This window comes from Carettochelys insculpta, chromosome 16, assembly GCF_033958435.1.
Source record: "Carettochelys insculpta isolate YL-2023 chromosome 16, ASM3395843v1, whole genome shotgun sequence".
Lineage (NCBI taxonomy): Eukaryota > Metazoa > Chordata > Testudines > Carettochelyidae > Carettochelys > Carettochelys insculpta.
The window spans coordinates 35,263,755-35,278,708 of record NC_134152.1 but is presented as its reverse complement, the minus strand read 5'-3'; the positions used below and the strand labels follow the sequence as shown (position 1 = coordinate 35,278,708).

The window sequence follows — 14,954 nt, the reverse complement described above, 5'->3', positions numbered from 1 at the left end:
TGGTGGTAGTTTCTCTTCAGGACCACTATGATTGGAAATAGTTTATTGCAGGTCAGCATCCATATGCATTTAAGGGACGGGAAACAAATAGCTTCCTTCTCATAAGGCAACAGACATCAATCTGTGCAAATTAAGTAATCTTGGCAGGATAAGAGGTAGCAGGAAACAATCAATTTCACTGCACACAAACTGAGGAAAAAAGTTTCCATCAATATTTAAAATTAGCAAAGGAAAAAAAATGTGCCTTGAGAGCTGAGTTTGAAGCAAGGATACTCTGTATTTTAGCATGTTACGCTGAGAGCGTACGTTGTAACTGTTTATAAAGCCAAATTTGTGAAACTCTATTTGCTTTTTGTTGCGGGAGCCATGCACAAGAATTTTTTGCAACTGTGAAATACAAAGTGTTTAAATAAAAATAAAGATCTTCCCTACCTGTTAAGTACCTACCATAATTTTACTTGAAGCAAACAGATGCAGAGTATTACAATAGTTTTTGTTTTTACAAACATTTTATAAATGGGCTTAAATACACATTTTCACTTTTGAAAAGACAAAATGAATAAAAATGAAAATAATTTAGCCAAACTTGACACAAATAAGCAAGGTAAAAACCCATAAAAATTCTTAAATGTGCAAAATACAATTCATGGACATGCCAAAATTTCTACCCTTTCACTCCCAATATTTAAAGATGTCCAGGAAACTGTAGTTTGACTGTAATTTATTGCATTTCTCTGGGTCTCCATCCCAGTTTTAAACTCTATTTTAAAACTACAATTATGAAAGCAATTCAAGTAACCCGGAAGTGTTAGCACCTGTCAAGTAGCGATCAACTGCAATACCTTAAAAAAAATATACATATGTTCAGACTGACAAGTCTGAAAGTTAAATTTCTGTTTACAAACTATTAATTTACAGCATTAGAACCAGTTCAAGTTTCTGTATGAGGACTTGGATTGGAGAAATGCAGGAAAATGGAAAGTGGTACTAATCTAAAACAAGTGGTTCCTATACACAATGAAGATTCTCAAAAGCACATACTATCAGACTCCTGCAGAATCATGAGTTATGTTTCTCTTATCCAGGAGTTACTGCTCCCTCAGTAAGTCCTTGGCTGACATCCCCGATCCAGTATGCATGTGTCATGGTAGAGACAGGTCTGTTGTTCTGTCTTGACCTCCATAAGCAACCTAATAAACACGTTAATGTATGTTCTACAAAAGCCAGATTGCAAAAAAACTGCTAGAGCACACACCTGCAAGGAAGCGTTAGGCACATTTTGGCTTAAACAACACCTGAGTCTAGTCTTGCATGAGATTTTTACAAACGTGTACTTCAGCTGAATATTTTTATTGAGGGAGGACAACAAAAGGCAGCTATCTGGTGGATGGTATATTGCAAGTCAGCAAGGTCTTGAGATCTTCAGAGAGAATTACATTTTTTCCAAAATAGCCATGAATTTGGCAACTTCATGATCAGTCGTGGTGCCAAGAGGTAGTCTCCTTAATCCCTGAACAGAGAAGAGATAGTTACAAGTTTTTATTGAAGACCAACTTTTTAAATCCATAAAAGGGGCCTGCTACTTGAGTATACCCCCATGGAGGAGCAGATAACCAGCCTTACGTCTCCCAAAATACCTCCCTCCCAGAATCCGCAGGTACCTGCTGTCTTAATTACTCTTTGTGCCATCCCTGTTGCTCACATCTCTGTGGCCTTCTTCTATCTGGTCCCATACACTTGAATCCTTCCCTCTTCATTGTCCATGTTGCTCTACTCTTTCCTCAAGATTACTTCTGAAAAACCCACTATGTCGGAATTCCCTGGAGAGATGTGTTCATCTAGCTGCGACTAGGATTATCTTTCTCTACAAAACATAAGCCTTTTAGAAATCCAAACAAAAAGGGTTCATAATTTAGTTTTCCTGTTCCTTTACAGTCTGCTTTGGGGGATTTTCTGTTTAGACTGTTTGTGCTCCCATATGAAGGCTGGGTTTTAAGCTCAACACACTTCATTTTGTAGACAGATGGCACTAGGTAATTAGCACTATTTGCTCAGCAGAGAAGAAAACAGTCCATCTACTCTGGTGTGTAATGCTGGTCTGATCAAGCACCAGGAAATGTGACACACTGGAACCCCACACCCAAGGAAATTCTCCCAGAATTAGAACCAACAGCCATAAAGCTATTCCATGGAAAGAAAGATGGATAACAAGAAGTCCTCTGGCACCTTATAGACTAAGAGATATTTTGGAGCATAAGGCTTTCGTCAGCAAAGACCCGGTTCATCTATAAGGTGCCACAGGACTTCTTGTTGTTTTTGAAGATACAGATAACTCAGCTATCCTTCTGAAGGATGCACAGGAAACCTTCTAAGGTTTCAAAGATTTATCAGGCCCCATCAATTCCTCTGTGTCACTCCTAGCTTCGACTAAAGTATTTTATTTCTTCCATTTGCTTTCAGAGAATTTAACATGGGACAACAAATCTGACATTTGAAAACCGATGGGGGGTCAGCAACCTGTGGTAAAGACACTTACGGTATTCAGAAAGCTCCAAAGGTGCTTCGCCCACGGACACCTGAAAACAGATTTAGATTCTTAATCTCCTTTTCCAATATGGACAGCCTGCTTATCCATTTTAACCACAGGTTGAACCTCTCTAGTCCAGCACCCTTAGGACACGACCTTCTGGAAATCTGAGAGAATTTGCTGGACCACGTGAGGTCAGTGTTGTCTAGCAGTACTGATGACACTTCCACTGTTCCCTGGGCTCTGAGACATTTTTGGGGTAAACTGCAGCTAAACAACAGCACAGAACACCAAGAGCCAGGACAGATGGCTGTAAAAAAGCTTTAAGGGAGCATGGGAAACTTGGCCACACCCATGATGCGTCAGATCTTTAAAAGAAGCGGGACACTGAAGTGCCCCCGATTTTCTCTCAGCAACATTTTAATGTTCCATTTGTACTTCCTGTAATGTTGCTGTCTGCCACATGTTTTGCCTGTGAAATAAGAAAAAAATGGGAAACAGGCAACCTCTGTACCTTCAGATACAGAAACATTTAGCCACATTGTTTAGCATTATTCAGTTCTTAATGCCTGGCATGGCCAAGACAAAACCATACAAACAAAACCAGAACAAAAAAAGGTCCATGTTCTAAAAGCCTGGGGTGTTGTACTACCAAATCTAGAAATAAAATAGCGCAGACATACCAGACAAGACTACTTCTCTGTAACACGTCTGAAGCATTTACAGTAATAACCATATTCTAAAAGTATGACTTTTTTAGAAACTCTTTCCTAGTCAAGTTATTTGTCACCACAGAGCAGACCACGCACAAATTTAATACGCAATTAAGTTCAACCTAATTTGCCCAAAATAGGACAGATCAAAGCATTAGTAGTGCACCTTCAGTTCCTACTAGGAGCCCCTCTGTATTAAGGATGGAAGACTCCACACCCAATCCAAGTGAACGAGTTATTTTTGAATGAAGTGAGCCATGAATGTTGTGTTCTCTAGTTTCAGTGGGCCACATTCCTTATAAAAGGTGCAGGACCTTGCTTTAGAATTTCATTGAAGCATGCAAAAACCCTCTTTGACTTCCATGAATGGGAACTGCTGATGGTACTAGTAACCATCATTGGTCATTAAAGTGACCAGATTGCCCTCCATGGTCCATAGCTCCATGGAAACTGCCCCAGGTCAGGCACTCCATGTCTTCTACACTGGGCCATCTGGCTCCACAGCCTGCCCGGCACCCATGCCCTGGGAAACCAGCTTCCCTGACAGTGTCAGGCAGAGAATCAGCTGGCCCAGGAACCTGGCAGTCCTCGGTCCCTGCCCCAGGAACAATTGTCATGAAGGATACTGCTCTAGAGCCACAGACCCTAGCTGATGACTGAAACTGACAAGTTAGTTTCACTGCTGAACAACAGTTGTGCATGTTCTGTTTTAAAACCGCCTTTGTGATTCATACCAAAAATTCATAATTTCCAAGTATGGGTCATTTTTAAAGGTTTCCCTCTACTCCTCATGAAATTGTATAGCGCCTCAGTCTTGGAACCAAAGACATTACCATTATGCTGAATATTTTATACAGGTGTGGTACAAGGGAGACAGCTGTGCTATGTAGGGAACAGGTTTCCATCTATGTTAAGAAAGAGTGCAAGTTCTGTTAACTAAATGTTTGTGCGGGATTAAGCACTCTTTAGGAACCTAGTAACATGATTAACGAATGTCTGCAAAGGTTATTTAGCTAATCAAAACTGGCTTCTACACAAGAGGAGCAAAGTGCCTGTGAACACTCACCTGTTTCCCCAAAGCAAACAGAAAACTAGTGAATATTATTCTGGTCATTGTTCATATTCCTAAAACAGACTGCAGAATTGTTTGATAACAGATGCCAGTGGCAATGCAAGAAAGCTAGAGGGTTCCCATTGGGAAATAGGGTTTGTCACTGAAACACTGGTACCAGAACAGTTTTAAACCCACCACAATTTTGAATCTCATTACTGGCTGTAACAGAAAAGGATAAAACTGTGCAAAAAAGTCTGTAGCAAGACTGTGAATGTTAATCAAACTCCAAGCAACTCTGATTTTCCTTGCTAAAAATCAGCCTTGCATTTGACTCTGAATATTCATACTTACATGTATAGGTTCTGAGTAATGATATGGATGATTAAGATGCCAATGGACTGCATCTTTTTATGTCTACAAGTCAGATACAGGCAGAGCAGTTCACCAACATATTGAGGACCAAGCTTTTTCCACCTGCTCAAGAAAGGAAATTAGAGGAGCTGATGACACTGATTCTAAATTCTAAAATCCTTCGTGGCAGCATATATAATTTGGTTAGTTTGTTTTGCAGACTATTTCCTGTTTTCCCCACACTCTTAGATCAAAGGTGTCTCACCAGAGAAAGGGGAATCTAATATTGCATAAAAAGGCTCAGCTGCAAAGCCAAGGTAATTTACATGGTGCGCTTGTCCAGCTCTCACACTGCCGCGGGTTGGAATATATTTTTACCCGTTGCAAGTACTTCCTCATGTCCAAAAACCACTTTGAAAGTGAAACTGTCAACTCACGCGCACTATAACACACACCCTGCGTAAGCCACTTGACAATGCTTTAGCAGAGCCTCGTGTGAACACAAAATTTACATCAGCAAATTCAGACATCCACAGAGTTGCAGGACAACAAGCAAGACCAGCAGGGCCACAACTAGCTTCCAGGACTGGAACCGCAGTGGCAAAAGCAGCAACATCAGGCCTCCGCTTGCAGAGACAGAGGCTCCTGTCTGGGCGTATGCAAGCCATTCGCACATACTAATGTGACCAGCACAGCTGTGGCCAGCAACTGGGCCTGGAACCGCAGCAGTGAGAGTAGCACCATGTTGGGGCCACTGCTCGCAGGGAGCCAGCCACCCAGCCTGGGAAGCTCCTCCAGCAAGGCTGTACACACCCTGCCCTGCTGGCTGCGAATCAGTGGGTTCTCTAGTTGTTGCCAGAGCCATGCAACTCCAGATATGTTTTGGTTCTGTGCAGGGCTCTAAAGAGTAGAGTAGCTTTTAAAAACAAGTTTGGTCACATTTTACTGACAATTAGCTGGCTGTCTTCAAAAAACAAAAGACAGGCACACCACCCAAATACAGACTGGTTATATCTCTGGGAGGAACAGAGGAGGAGAACCCCAGACCTCTTGTATTTAATTTTTTCCACAGACATAACAAATCAAACCTCAATAAAATCTTTACTCACAGATTAAACATTGTCATCTTCTGAAAATTCAGATCCCTCAGAAGCAAGTTAATAGCACCATGGAGAATGTGTTCTTCACAGCAAAGGCCATTTAATAATAGCCTCAGAGCCCAGAAGTTATTCTAGCAGGTCAGAGGAATAAATTAGTGGAGGAATTCTATGCTATAGTACCTCATTTCACTAGAAATCCCTGAAAAAAGGTAACTGGTAAAATCTAAAGACAACAAACAAAACAAAATTAAAATGTGTTCTAAAATTCAATAGAGTAAACTCGTTCATACGTGGCAGCCCCAACACTGGGAGGCTGCTGGATAATTAAATATGTCAGATAAAGTTCAGCCCTCCCACCCTAAAGCGCCAGCTCCCGCTTGTGGGGCTCACCATGTGTGGAGCCACTCTTGGGGCAGCTAACAGCAGCAGGCATTGGGGAGGGAGATGCTCTGGGGTGGCTGCTGTGCCACTCTGGGCAGGGGGCACTCAGCAGGAGAACGGAGGAGCTGCCAGCTGTGCATGGACTCAGAGGCCACAGTAAGAAGGGGATGGCTGGGGCAGGACAGAATGCTGGTTAACTGAGTATTCTGGTTGCTTGAATACCAGATTATAAAAAAAAGTTTACTGTATGGTGTTAATTTGCATTTTAAGCTCATTTGTTTTGATTTACGAGCGCTGAAGATTCCTAGGACTTACCCCAAAAGCTAGTGTTATTTCTAGAAAGGAACTCAAGTACTGAAGGTCACTTAGAAGCATCTGCTGCACTGCTTGCACTGTGAGGATAAGACAAGCCTCAAGCTGTAACTGAAGGAATCAGAAAAGATGTTAAATACTTAAGGACAGATGCTGCCTGGCTTTATACTTTGTGCTGTCACTTATAGCCACTCATCTAGGAGCATCTTACCACTGTCTTTGTACAGAGGCCAATGGTAACAGGCAGGAGAACCCAGCCCTCAGATCACACAGAACTGTAAAACACTAGAACCAGAAGGGACCTTGAGAGGTCATCAAGTCTAGTCCCCCGTCCTCATGACAGGACCAGGAACCATCTATGTCATCCCTGTTGAATATTTATCTAACCTATTCTCAAATATCTCCAATGATGGAGATTCTACAACTCCTCAGACAATTTCATAGATTAGCCCCCCTACTGGCCAACCTAAACCTTCTTTGCTGAAATTTAAGCCCACTGCAACACAGGTAACATCAATATGAGGTGAGCTTGATGGAGAGCCTTCTGGATGGACTGATTGCAGGAGAGAAACAGTTACAGAAACAGAAAAGATCTAGTGATAGACAGCAAGACTTGTACATGGTGAGGGAGAAAGGATGTTTTGCACTTTGGCAGCACCCTTTACCAAAGGTTCTGTAACGGCCTCAAACATTCAGGCTCTCAACAAGACTGAAGTAGGCCCAGTGTTACATGAACCAAGAAAATCTTCACATTTGAGTTATGCAGTTAGGAAAAGTTAAAACATGATTTCTTCAGAGGAAAGGAGCAGTGTTCACTGGTTTCTTTAGGTAAATGAACACATCCTAATTACCGATAACTCATCATTCTCAACAAATCAGGTACAATAACTCCTCACTTAACATTGCAGTTATGTTCCTGAGAACTGCTACTCTAAGGGCTTGTCTACACTAGCTCAAAATTTTGAGGAGTAAAGGGACTTCGAAGTTGCCCAGGCACTTTGAAGTACTGGTGGGTTAGCTGCAGCTATGCACAAGCCGGCACTTCGAAGTTGCCGTGGGGAAGAATTAGCTTAATCAAGTGCTGCATATGCAGCGCAGCACTTCATTAATTATTTCCTGACACCTTACTTCTCATGCTCCCTTCCAAGTAGGCCACTAGTGTAGACAAGCCCTAAGTGAAATGTAAAGCGAATCCAATTTCCCCATAAGAATTAATGAAAGTGGTGGGGAAGGGTGTTAGTTTCCCATGATTTATTTTTTAAGTAGACAGAAGACAATAGATACATAGTCAACTTCAAAGCAATTTAATAATCGTACGCAGCAATGAAGCCTGGTGAAACGAGAGAAGGGGATATTTCCCAGGGATTTCTCCTGACATTTGCTGATTCTCAGCGTAAAAGATGTACTTCCCTCTATGGTCAAATACTACTAATACAGAAACTGAAATCAGTTTATCCCCCTTTTACAGATGGATAACATTAGGTGGAGAGAGGAGATAGCTGTCCAGGGACAGAGTGGCAGCCCTAGGAATAGAGTCAGAAAGAATCTTGGCTCTCCTGACTCTAACCACTAGTTTGTGCGAGGAATTCCTACGCCAATTCCTAAAGAATTCTTATCCCATCTCAAAAGCATTTAATACATTTAAAATTGAAAGACAACTATTTTCAAATCTAATAGTGGAATCCAAAGTCCACTCTTCAAAACCAGTCATCTCCTTCATTAAGTATCACATACTTACAGGAGCTGAAAACACCTCTGGCAGCAGAGAAACGTTGATTTTTGTCTTCAGCTCGTTTAGAAGAGCTAACGATATGGACAACACCATCTGCAACAAGAAGTTCTGACAGTCACACACACAGCAAGAAGATGCTGAAGTACTCAAACGTCTGTGTCTAAAACTTAATTCTTTGGCATATGGTGTTCTAATGTTTTCAGTCCCATTTCCGCTCACTATGAGTTTGTGTGTGTAATTATGTCAGGAATAATGCAATTACATAGTCCACCCTCAGCAGTCTCCCTCCCCGCTGAATGTGTTTGTATTACTAGAGCTGCTTTAAGGTTACTGTGTTTAAAAAAAAAAAATTGCCTCACAAATAATCATCTTATGTTATCCCTAAAGCACCACTTGTAACAAAGACAAATCCCTCCCTCTGTATTGGTTTTATAATTATTCAGCGCACTTCACAGCTAAAGGATCTGTAATTAGCCCCCAAAACAGTTCAATGCTATGAATTAAGAGTTATAGCCATGATGGTCCCCTGCTATTAGAGAGACAAGGTGAGCGAGATTACCTTCGATTGGATCAATTTCTGTCTGTGAGAAAGACTTTTTTTGAGCTTGCACAGGAGCTTTTCTTCAGAACCGTGTAAGCTCAAAAGCCAGTCCAATAGAAGATATTACCTTGTCTCTCTAATGGTGAATTAAATAACTCTTACTCTACCAGATGGGACACGTACAGCTTATTGGACTAGAGCCAACACACATCAAAATTTCCATATGAAAAGGTTAAGACTTGGCAGGCAAGGTGTTTTTCTGGCATGTGCCAAATTAAATGGAGGGTGTCAAATAATTGGGATCCACTCCCAAGATCAGTTTCTCCCCAAGCTGCAGACAATGAAACACGAAGGAAAAGCTTTTCCATTGCAAAAGCATGTCAGCTACCTGTTGGAAGTCATGTGGAGGCTCTTTCAATGAGACAGCGTTAAGATGCCCACTCTTCTGCAGAGTAGTGCTGCTCCCCAAAACCATAATAAGGGAGCTCCAGCATTTTGGCTGAAAGACAATGAAGACTTTCAATTAACAAAACCACTGACTTTTGTGAAGTTTGCTGAATCAGTCTTTAGATCTGATGAAAGGCTGAAAAAGGTAAGTATCATCAGGTTTTCAAGTGAAGACAAAAGGGTATTATTGGGATAAAAAAGGTCTCCACAAAAGGCTGTAAAAACAGTGCAAAAAAAAAAAAAAAGAAACATTTTCTGCTTTATGTACTACAAACCAGAGTGAAGGAGACAGAACAGAGGGGCTACTTCCTGCATGACTCTCCAGAACTGACAGGAAAATGTTAATATCAGGCCTATCAGCAAGAACTAACTGAAAGGAGGAGTACAGATCTTTGCAACAAACTGCGTGTCCAAGATGCCACTTTCAGAGTCAATGTACTGACCACACTCTGGAGTTAGACCTTGGCCTGTATAGAACTGCAACAAAAGGTTTCAGAGTCAGATCTTCAGCTAGTGATAATATATGGAGATATACCTATTTCACAGAGCTTGAAGGGACCTTGAGAGGATGGGTCTAGTCCTCTGCACTCACAGCAGGGCTTACATCACCACCCCCGAGAGTTTTTTTTTTCCCCCTTTGCCCCAGACTCCTAAATCGCCCCCTTAAGGATTGAGCTCAGAAACCAGGTTTACAAGGCCAATGCTCAAACCACTGAGCTATCCTTCCTCCCCTTCTTGAAGGCCATTATCTGCAGATAAACTGATTTTAGTTACTCAAGTGGTTGACTTCTATGTCTAGTATAAACATAGCCTCAGTGTTAGTCGCCACACAGTTCCCATCTTTCACACAAGGTGCATCTACACTAGCCAGCCATTTCGAAGTAGCTGGCACAACGTCGAAATAGCACCTGTCACGTCTACGTGTGCTGTGTGCTATTTTGATGTTGAAATGGACGTTAGGCAGCGAGATGTCGAAATCGCTATTCCTATCCGAAGAGGGGAACAACGCCCTACTTCGACGTTCAATGTCGAAGTCGGGTGTGTGTAGACAATCTGCATCCTGCTACTTTGAAATAGTGGGGTCCTCCATGGTGGCCATCAGCTGAGGGGTTGAGAGACGCTCTGTCCAGCCCCTGCAAGACTCTATGGTCGCCACGTGCAGCAGCCCTTAGCTCAGGGCTTCTGGCTGCTGCTTCTGCAGCTGGGGGTCCATGCTGTGTGCACAGGGTCTGCAACGGGTTGTCGGCTCTGTGGACCTCGTACTGTGTAGGCCAAATGCGTCTGGGAGGGGCCCTTTAAGGGAGTGGCTTGGGGCTCTGCCGGCCCCTTATTTTGATGGGGAGCGCTTGTGTATGTGGACGCTCCACATTTCCTTCCCAGGCAGCTCCTTTCGATGTTCTCTGTCGCTACTTCCATGTTTAATGTCGATGGCACCAGCCCCGGAGGATGTGTAGACAATACACATGGAAGCAGCCTATTTTGATGTTCTTACATCAAAATAGGCTACTTCAACGTAAGTGGGCTAGTGTAGACATAGCCACAAGGTTTTTCATATTTTGTTTCACTGTCATCAACATAAAACCCAATTTCCTTTCTGTAAAATTGCCCTGAATCCTCCATTTTGACCTTAGGAACTGCCTTTTTAGCCTTTCGGTATGGATTTTAAATTATCTGTCAGATTTCCTCAGACTCTGAATAGTTTAAGTTTATTTTATAGGCCAAGCTTTCACCATCATCCTCTCTCTGAAAGCACCCTCATCAGGTTACCTCCATTGCCTTAATGAAACATTTTTAAAACCTTCTACCCATTTTTCCTTCGCTGTCTTTGTCGCTGGCAAAAGATGAAAGTAAACCTTCTTTTAACTTTTTGGCAGAATTTTTCCTTACCAGCCTGCCTCCTCCCTTACATTACCACCAACACAATTTCACCTTTTCATGTCAACTTGCTGAAAACTAGACTATGTAAGGGAACATCTGACAAAACTGATCTGACAAGGTTTAGTTCAATCAAGCCTTTGCACCAACTTGCTTCTATAGCAATCTCCACTTTGTCTCTGGACCCTGCTGTACCTCCACCAGGCTGATTTCAGGGCTAAGAACCACAAACTCCCAAGGCTGATGTTGATTAATATGTGGTCTTGGGTAAATAATAACTCTTGTCTGTTTCAGTTTCCCCATCTGTGGAAAAGAACTCATGCCTTGAAAGGATTATGGTTTTGAAAATGCAAGTATAGTCTGGGGGGAAAAAGCTGGCATAAAACAGTGGTTATACTGAATAGAAGCGTATAGGAACACCAAGAGAAGCACAAGATTAATACTAAACACTCACATTCCTGTATAATGACAGATTGCAGTAAAGGAGCCTGAGTGCATGCTTAATCAGAACAGAGTTCTTCAAAGGAGAACCTACGAGAGGGAAGAAAGGAGACAACACCTTAAACCTGACAGGTCTGCTCATTTTAAGTGCATATTTAAAAAACAGGAGGCAGATTTAGTTACAGTAACATTTCCATACATATTTAAGGTTAAGAATTTTGTCATGGGTACATTTAGTCACAGACAGGTCATGGCAATACCCAAATTCAGGCGAGCCTGTGGCTTACCTGTGACTACTAAATATAACTTGGGGGACGGGGTGCAGAATGCAGGGAGGAGTATTCAAGGAGAACGGCAGCTAGAGCTCGGCAATGGGTTAGAGGACAGGAGACTGACAACCCAAAGCCAAAGAAATCATGGAAGTCTGGTAAAGCCATGGAATCTATAACTGCTGTGACCGTGTCACTAAATCATATCCTAGCACATAGTTAAACACCAATAAAGCAAAGAGGGGATAGAAAAGTGAAGTGTCTGTGCTACTTTACAATATTTCACCTCATGATTCTAGGACCCAATCATCAATTGTCATATGCTCCCTCAGAGTCCTTAGGGCTATGTACAAGCAATTAAAATAGTTTCAGATACTGAAACGTACCAGATGGAATAAATCCTTTTACCAGGTATGGAATATATATAATACACAACTATTGTATTAACTATCCCAGGCCCCTACAAATATCACCAACTAATAGTTATTGAGTGGGCTTGTGTGAAATAAGCTTGTGTATTAGATTAGTTCTTATGGGGGCAAGTCTGGGTACCAACGTAACTTATCAGACTAGACTAAGCAGAAAATCTCTAGTAATACCCAAATTTTCCTTATGTATCAGCCTTGACCTTGAGCAAATACCTTTGCTGAAATGGGTCTCAGCCTCTCCACGGCCCATTCAATCAAGGTCAAGGTTGACTGTGTGATGGTTGGTGGCACATACCTGTTGCCATTGCATGCTCTGAGATTTACAAAAGCACTTTGTAACAAAGCAGCCCAGTAAACGGGTGTGTGTGCGAGAGAGAAAAGAGCTGAATGGCAAGGGTTTGCACTTCTGTAAATTAGAGCAGAGGTTTTTTTTTAAAGTTGTTTCTGTTGGAGTCAAACTTAAAACAGGCTGTTCCCATTGAAGTCCTTGTCTTCACAACATCCTCTGGTGAGGAGAATTCCACGGGTTGACTGTGCATTGTGTGAAGAAATACCACCTTTTGGTTTTAAACCTGCTACTTATTAATTTCATTTGGTGACACTTAGATCTTGTGTTATAGGAAAAAGTAAATACCTTTTCCTTGTTTACTTTCTTCACACTAGTCATGATTTTAGAGACTCATTAAATCCAGTCTTATCTTTTCTAAGATGAGGAGCCCCAGTTTTATTTCTCTCTCCTCATACGGCAGCCCTTCCATACCCCTAATAATTTTTGTTTCCCTTTTCTGAACTTTTGCCAATGCAAAGGTATCTTTTTTTGAGATGAGGTGAACACATCTGCCTGCAGTTCAATATATGGAATATACCATGGATTTATATAAAAGTAGTAAGAGTCCCATAAATTTCATATAGTTAATCCATACTAACAACACCACACCACCCAAATCAAATGGGGTACCAAATGGATGGAAGCAAGAAGCATTTCAATGAGTAATAATACTTGCCAACTGAAGTCCACTCTCCAGTATCATGAAAACTATTTCCAGATGGAACACTGCCAGTCCTGAACATCTTTAGGTAGATCTCAAACTGGAAAGGGGTTATCCGGCAGGCAGTACAGCATGCAAGGTTATTGAAGGGAAGCAACAGTGAACATACAGCACTAACGAAGTCTCCACTTTTGCACAAGTAGAATGGGATTTTATCTCTAAGCTTTCTTAACCTGGATACAAAAAAGGATTACAGATTTGATTTTTGTGGATGCCATTAACGTTACTGGGATTTCCTTTGAGTTCTCTTTCCACTTGACTTCCTAAGGATTCAATTCGACTCCAGGCTTCGTCACTCAGGTATCGTTATTTGGCGTACAGCAACGCTACACTGAGTTGATTAGACTCAAGTGGATACAGGGTCCATTAGAGCCAAGGTTACAGAGAAACCCTCTTCTGAACATTTACAGATTTCACTACATTTACTATACATTGCATTCCACATTGTGGGATTGGCTTGGTTATGCTGTAGGAACTCATCTCTGTACTGCATGCTTTGCCCACTTACTCTTCCTGTTCCACCTTCTCTTTACAATCTTGTCTTGTTCATTGTTATTTTGCTCTTTGTAAATGGTTCCCTGTGTGTTCCTGTGACACACTGCACCTCATGTCCACCACCGTGATGAAGACATTATCAGAAGTGCTGGAACAATTTTTCCAGTGGGGGTGCTGAGTGACCAAAAATGTAAACCCTGTATTATTATATATAAGACCCCTAACTCCCGCTCCTATGGATATTATTAGAACATAACAATGATGCATCGTGTACAAAACAGGGCATGTGAACTATCAATGAAAAAATAGTTTGCTGAATACAATTTTCCTATCTGCATGCAGGTATCATTTTTGTATCTGGAGTTTCAAATATACACTCTACTCTATTTCAAATGTGTTGGCTCCTGGATAACACCCACAAAATAGTTTGCATCCAGGCTCGCTTGTCCTTTGTGAATGAACTCTTTAAGGTAATGGCCCATCAATGAAATATTCAGTAATGGAGGCCACAACTTGAAGCATGCAAGGGAATGTAACTAAATTGTGGGATACTGGACTTCATTTTGGTGCCTGTTCTTTTTCAAGAACTGCTGGTGTGTTTGGGACAAGAAAGTTCCCTCCACATGAAAGAAACTATAAAGGGTGAAATAACATCACCTGTTTTCACTCCCCAACACAACACCTGGGAACAAAGACTGAATTAGGAAAGGAGGTCCCAGGTGGGAAAGAAGAAACCCCGCCTGTGTACAGAAGCTTGGGGAACTGTACTACGTCACAGAGTGAGACACCTTGATTCATCGTGTGTCTAGTTTATAAAGCTCAGATTATGTTTTATTTCGTATGTGATTTGCTTTGCTCCAAACGCTCACTTCTTATAACTCACCTAATCCTTCTGTTGTTAAATATGCTTGATTTTTTTTTTTTTTTTTAACCTAAAACAGTACATTTAGCCAGAAATGTTTGAGGAATCTGCTCAGGAACAAAAACTGGTGCATTGCCTTTCCCACAACGTGGAGCGGACAAACTGGGTAATACATTTGGGCCAGAGAGCTGTGGAAAGTTGGCTACAGCCTCTGTTAGTTCATGACCAGCTAAGGTGACTCACTCAGGTAACTGCAGCAGGGTGTGTTCTTGCCTGTGTAAGTTTGTGAGAGTGCAGGACAAGGAGCAATCTGCAGCTTGGCGCAGACTTCATAGGGAGAGTTCCAGTTCCAGGGTGCACCCTGGGAAGTATGTCGT

At 41.8% G+C, this 14,954-nt stretch overlaps 1 protein-coding gene across 1 annotated transcript in view; it reads right to left on the bottom strand.

Annotated features, from left to right (window-relative positions):
- Positions 1-453: 453 nt before the first annotated feature.
- LOC142021833 (uncharacterized) overlaps positions 454-14,954 on the bottom strand; it is a 29,332-nt gene continuing 14,831 nt past the window's right edge. The window contains exons 12-20 of the mRNA XM_075011061.1: positions 13,176-13,393; positions 11,488-11,564; positions 9,100-9,210; positions 8,177-8,263; positions 6,442-6,549; positions 5,755-5,876; positions 4,646-4,768; positions 2,537-2,576; positions 454-1,510 (exon numbers count right to left, since the gene is read on the bottom strand). Coding sequence (XP_074867162.1) covers positions 1,433-1,510; positions 2,537-2,576; positions 4,646-4,768; positions 5,755-5,876; positions 6,442-6,549; positions 8,177-8,263; positions 9,100-9,210; positions 11,488-11,564; positions 13,176-13,393 — 964 coding nt within the window. The 3' untranslated portion in view covers positions 454-1,432. The remainder of the gene's footprint in view (positions 1,511-2,536; positions 2,577-4,645; positions 4,769-5,754; positions 5,877-6,441; positions 6,550-8,176; positions 8,264-9,099; positions 9,211-11,487; positions 11,565-13,175; positions 13,394-14,954) is intronic.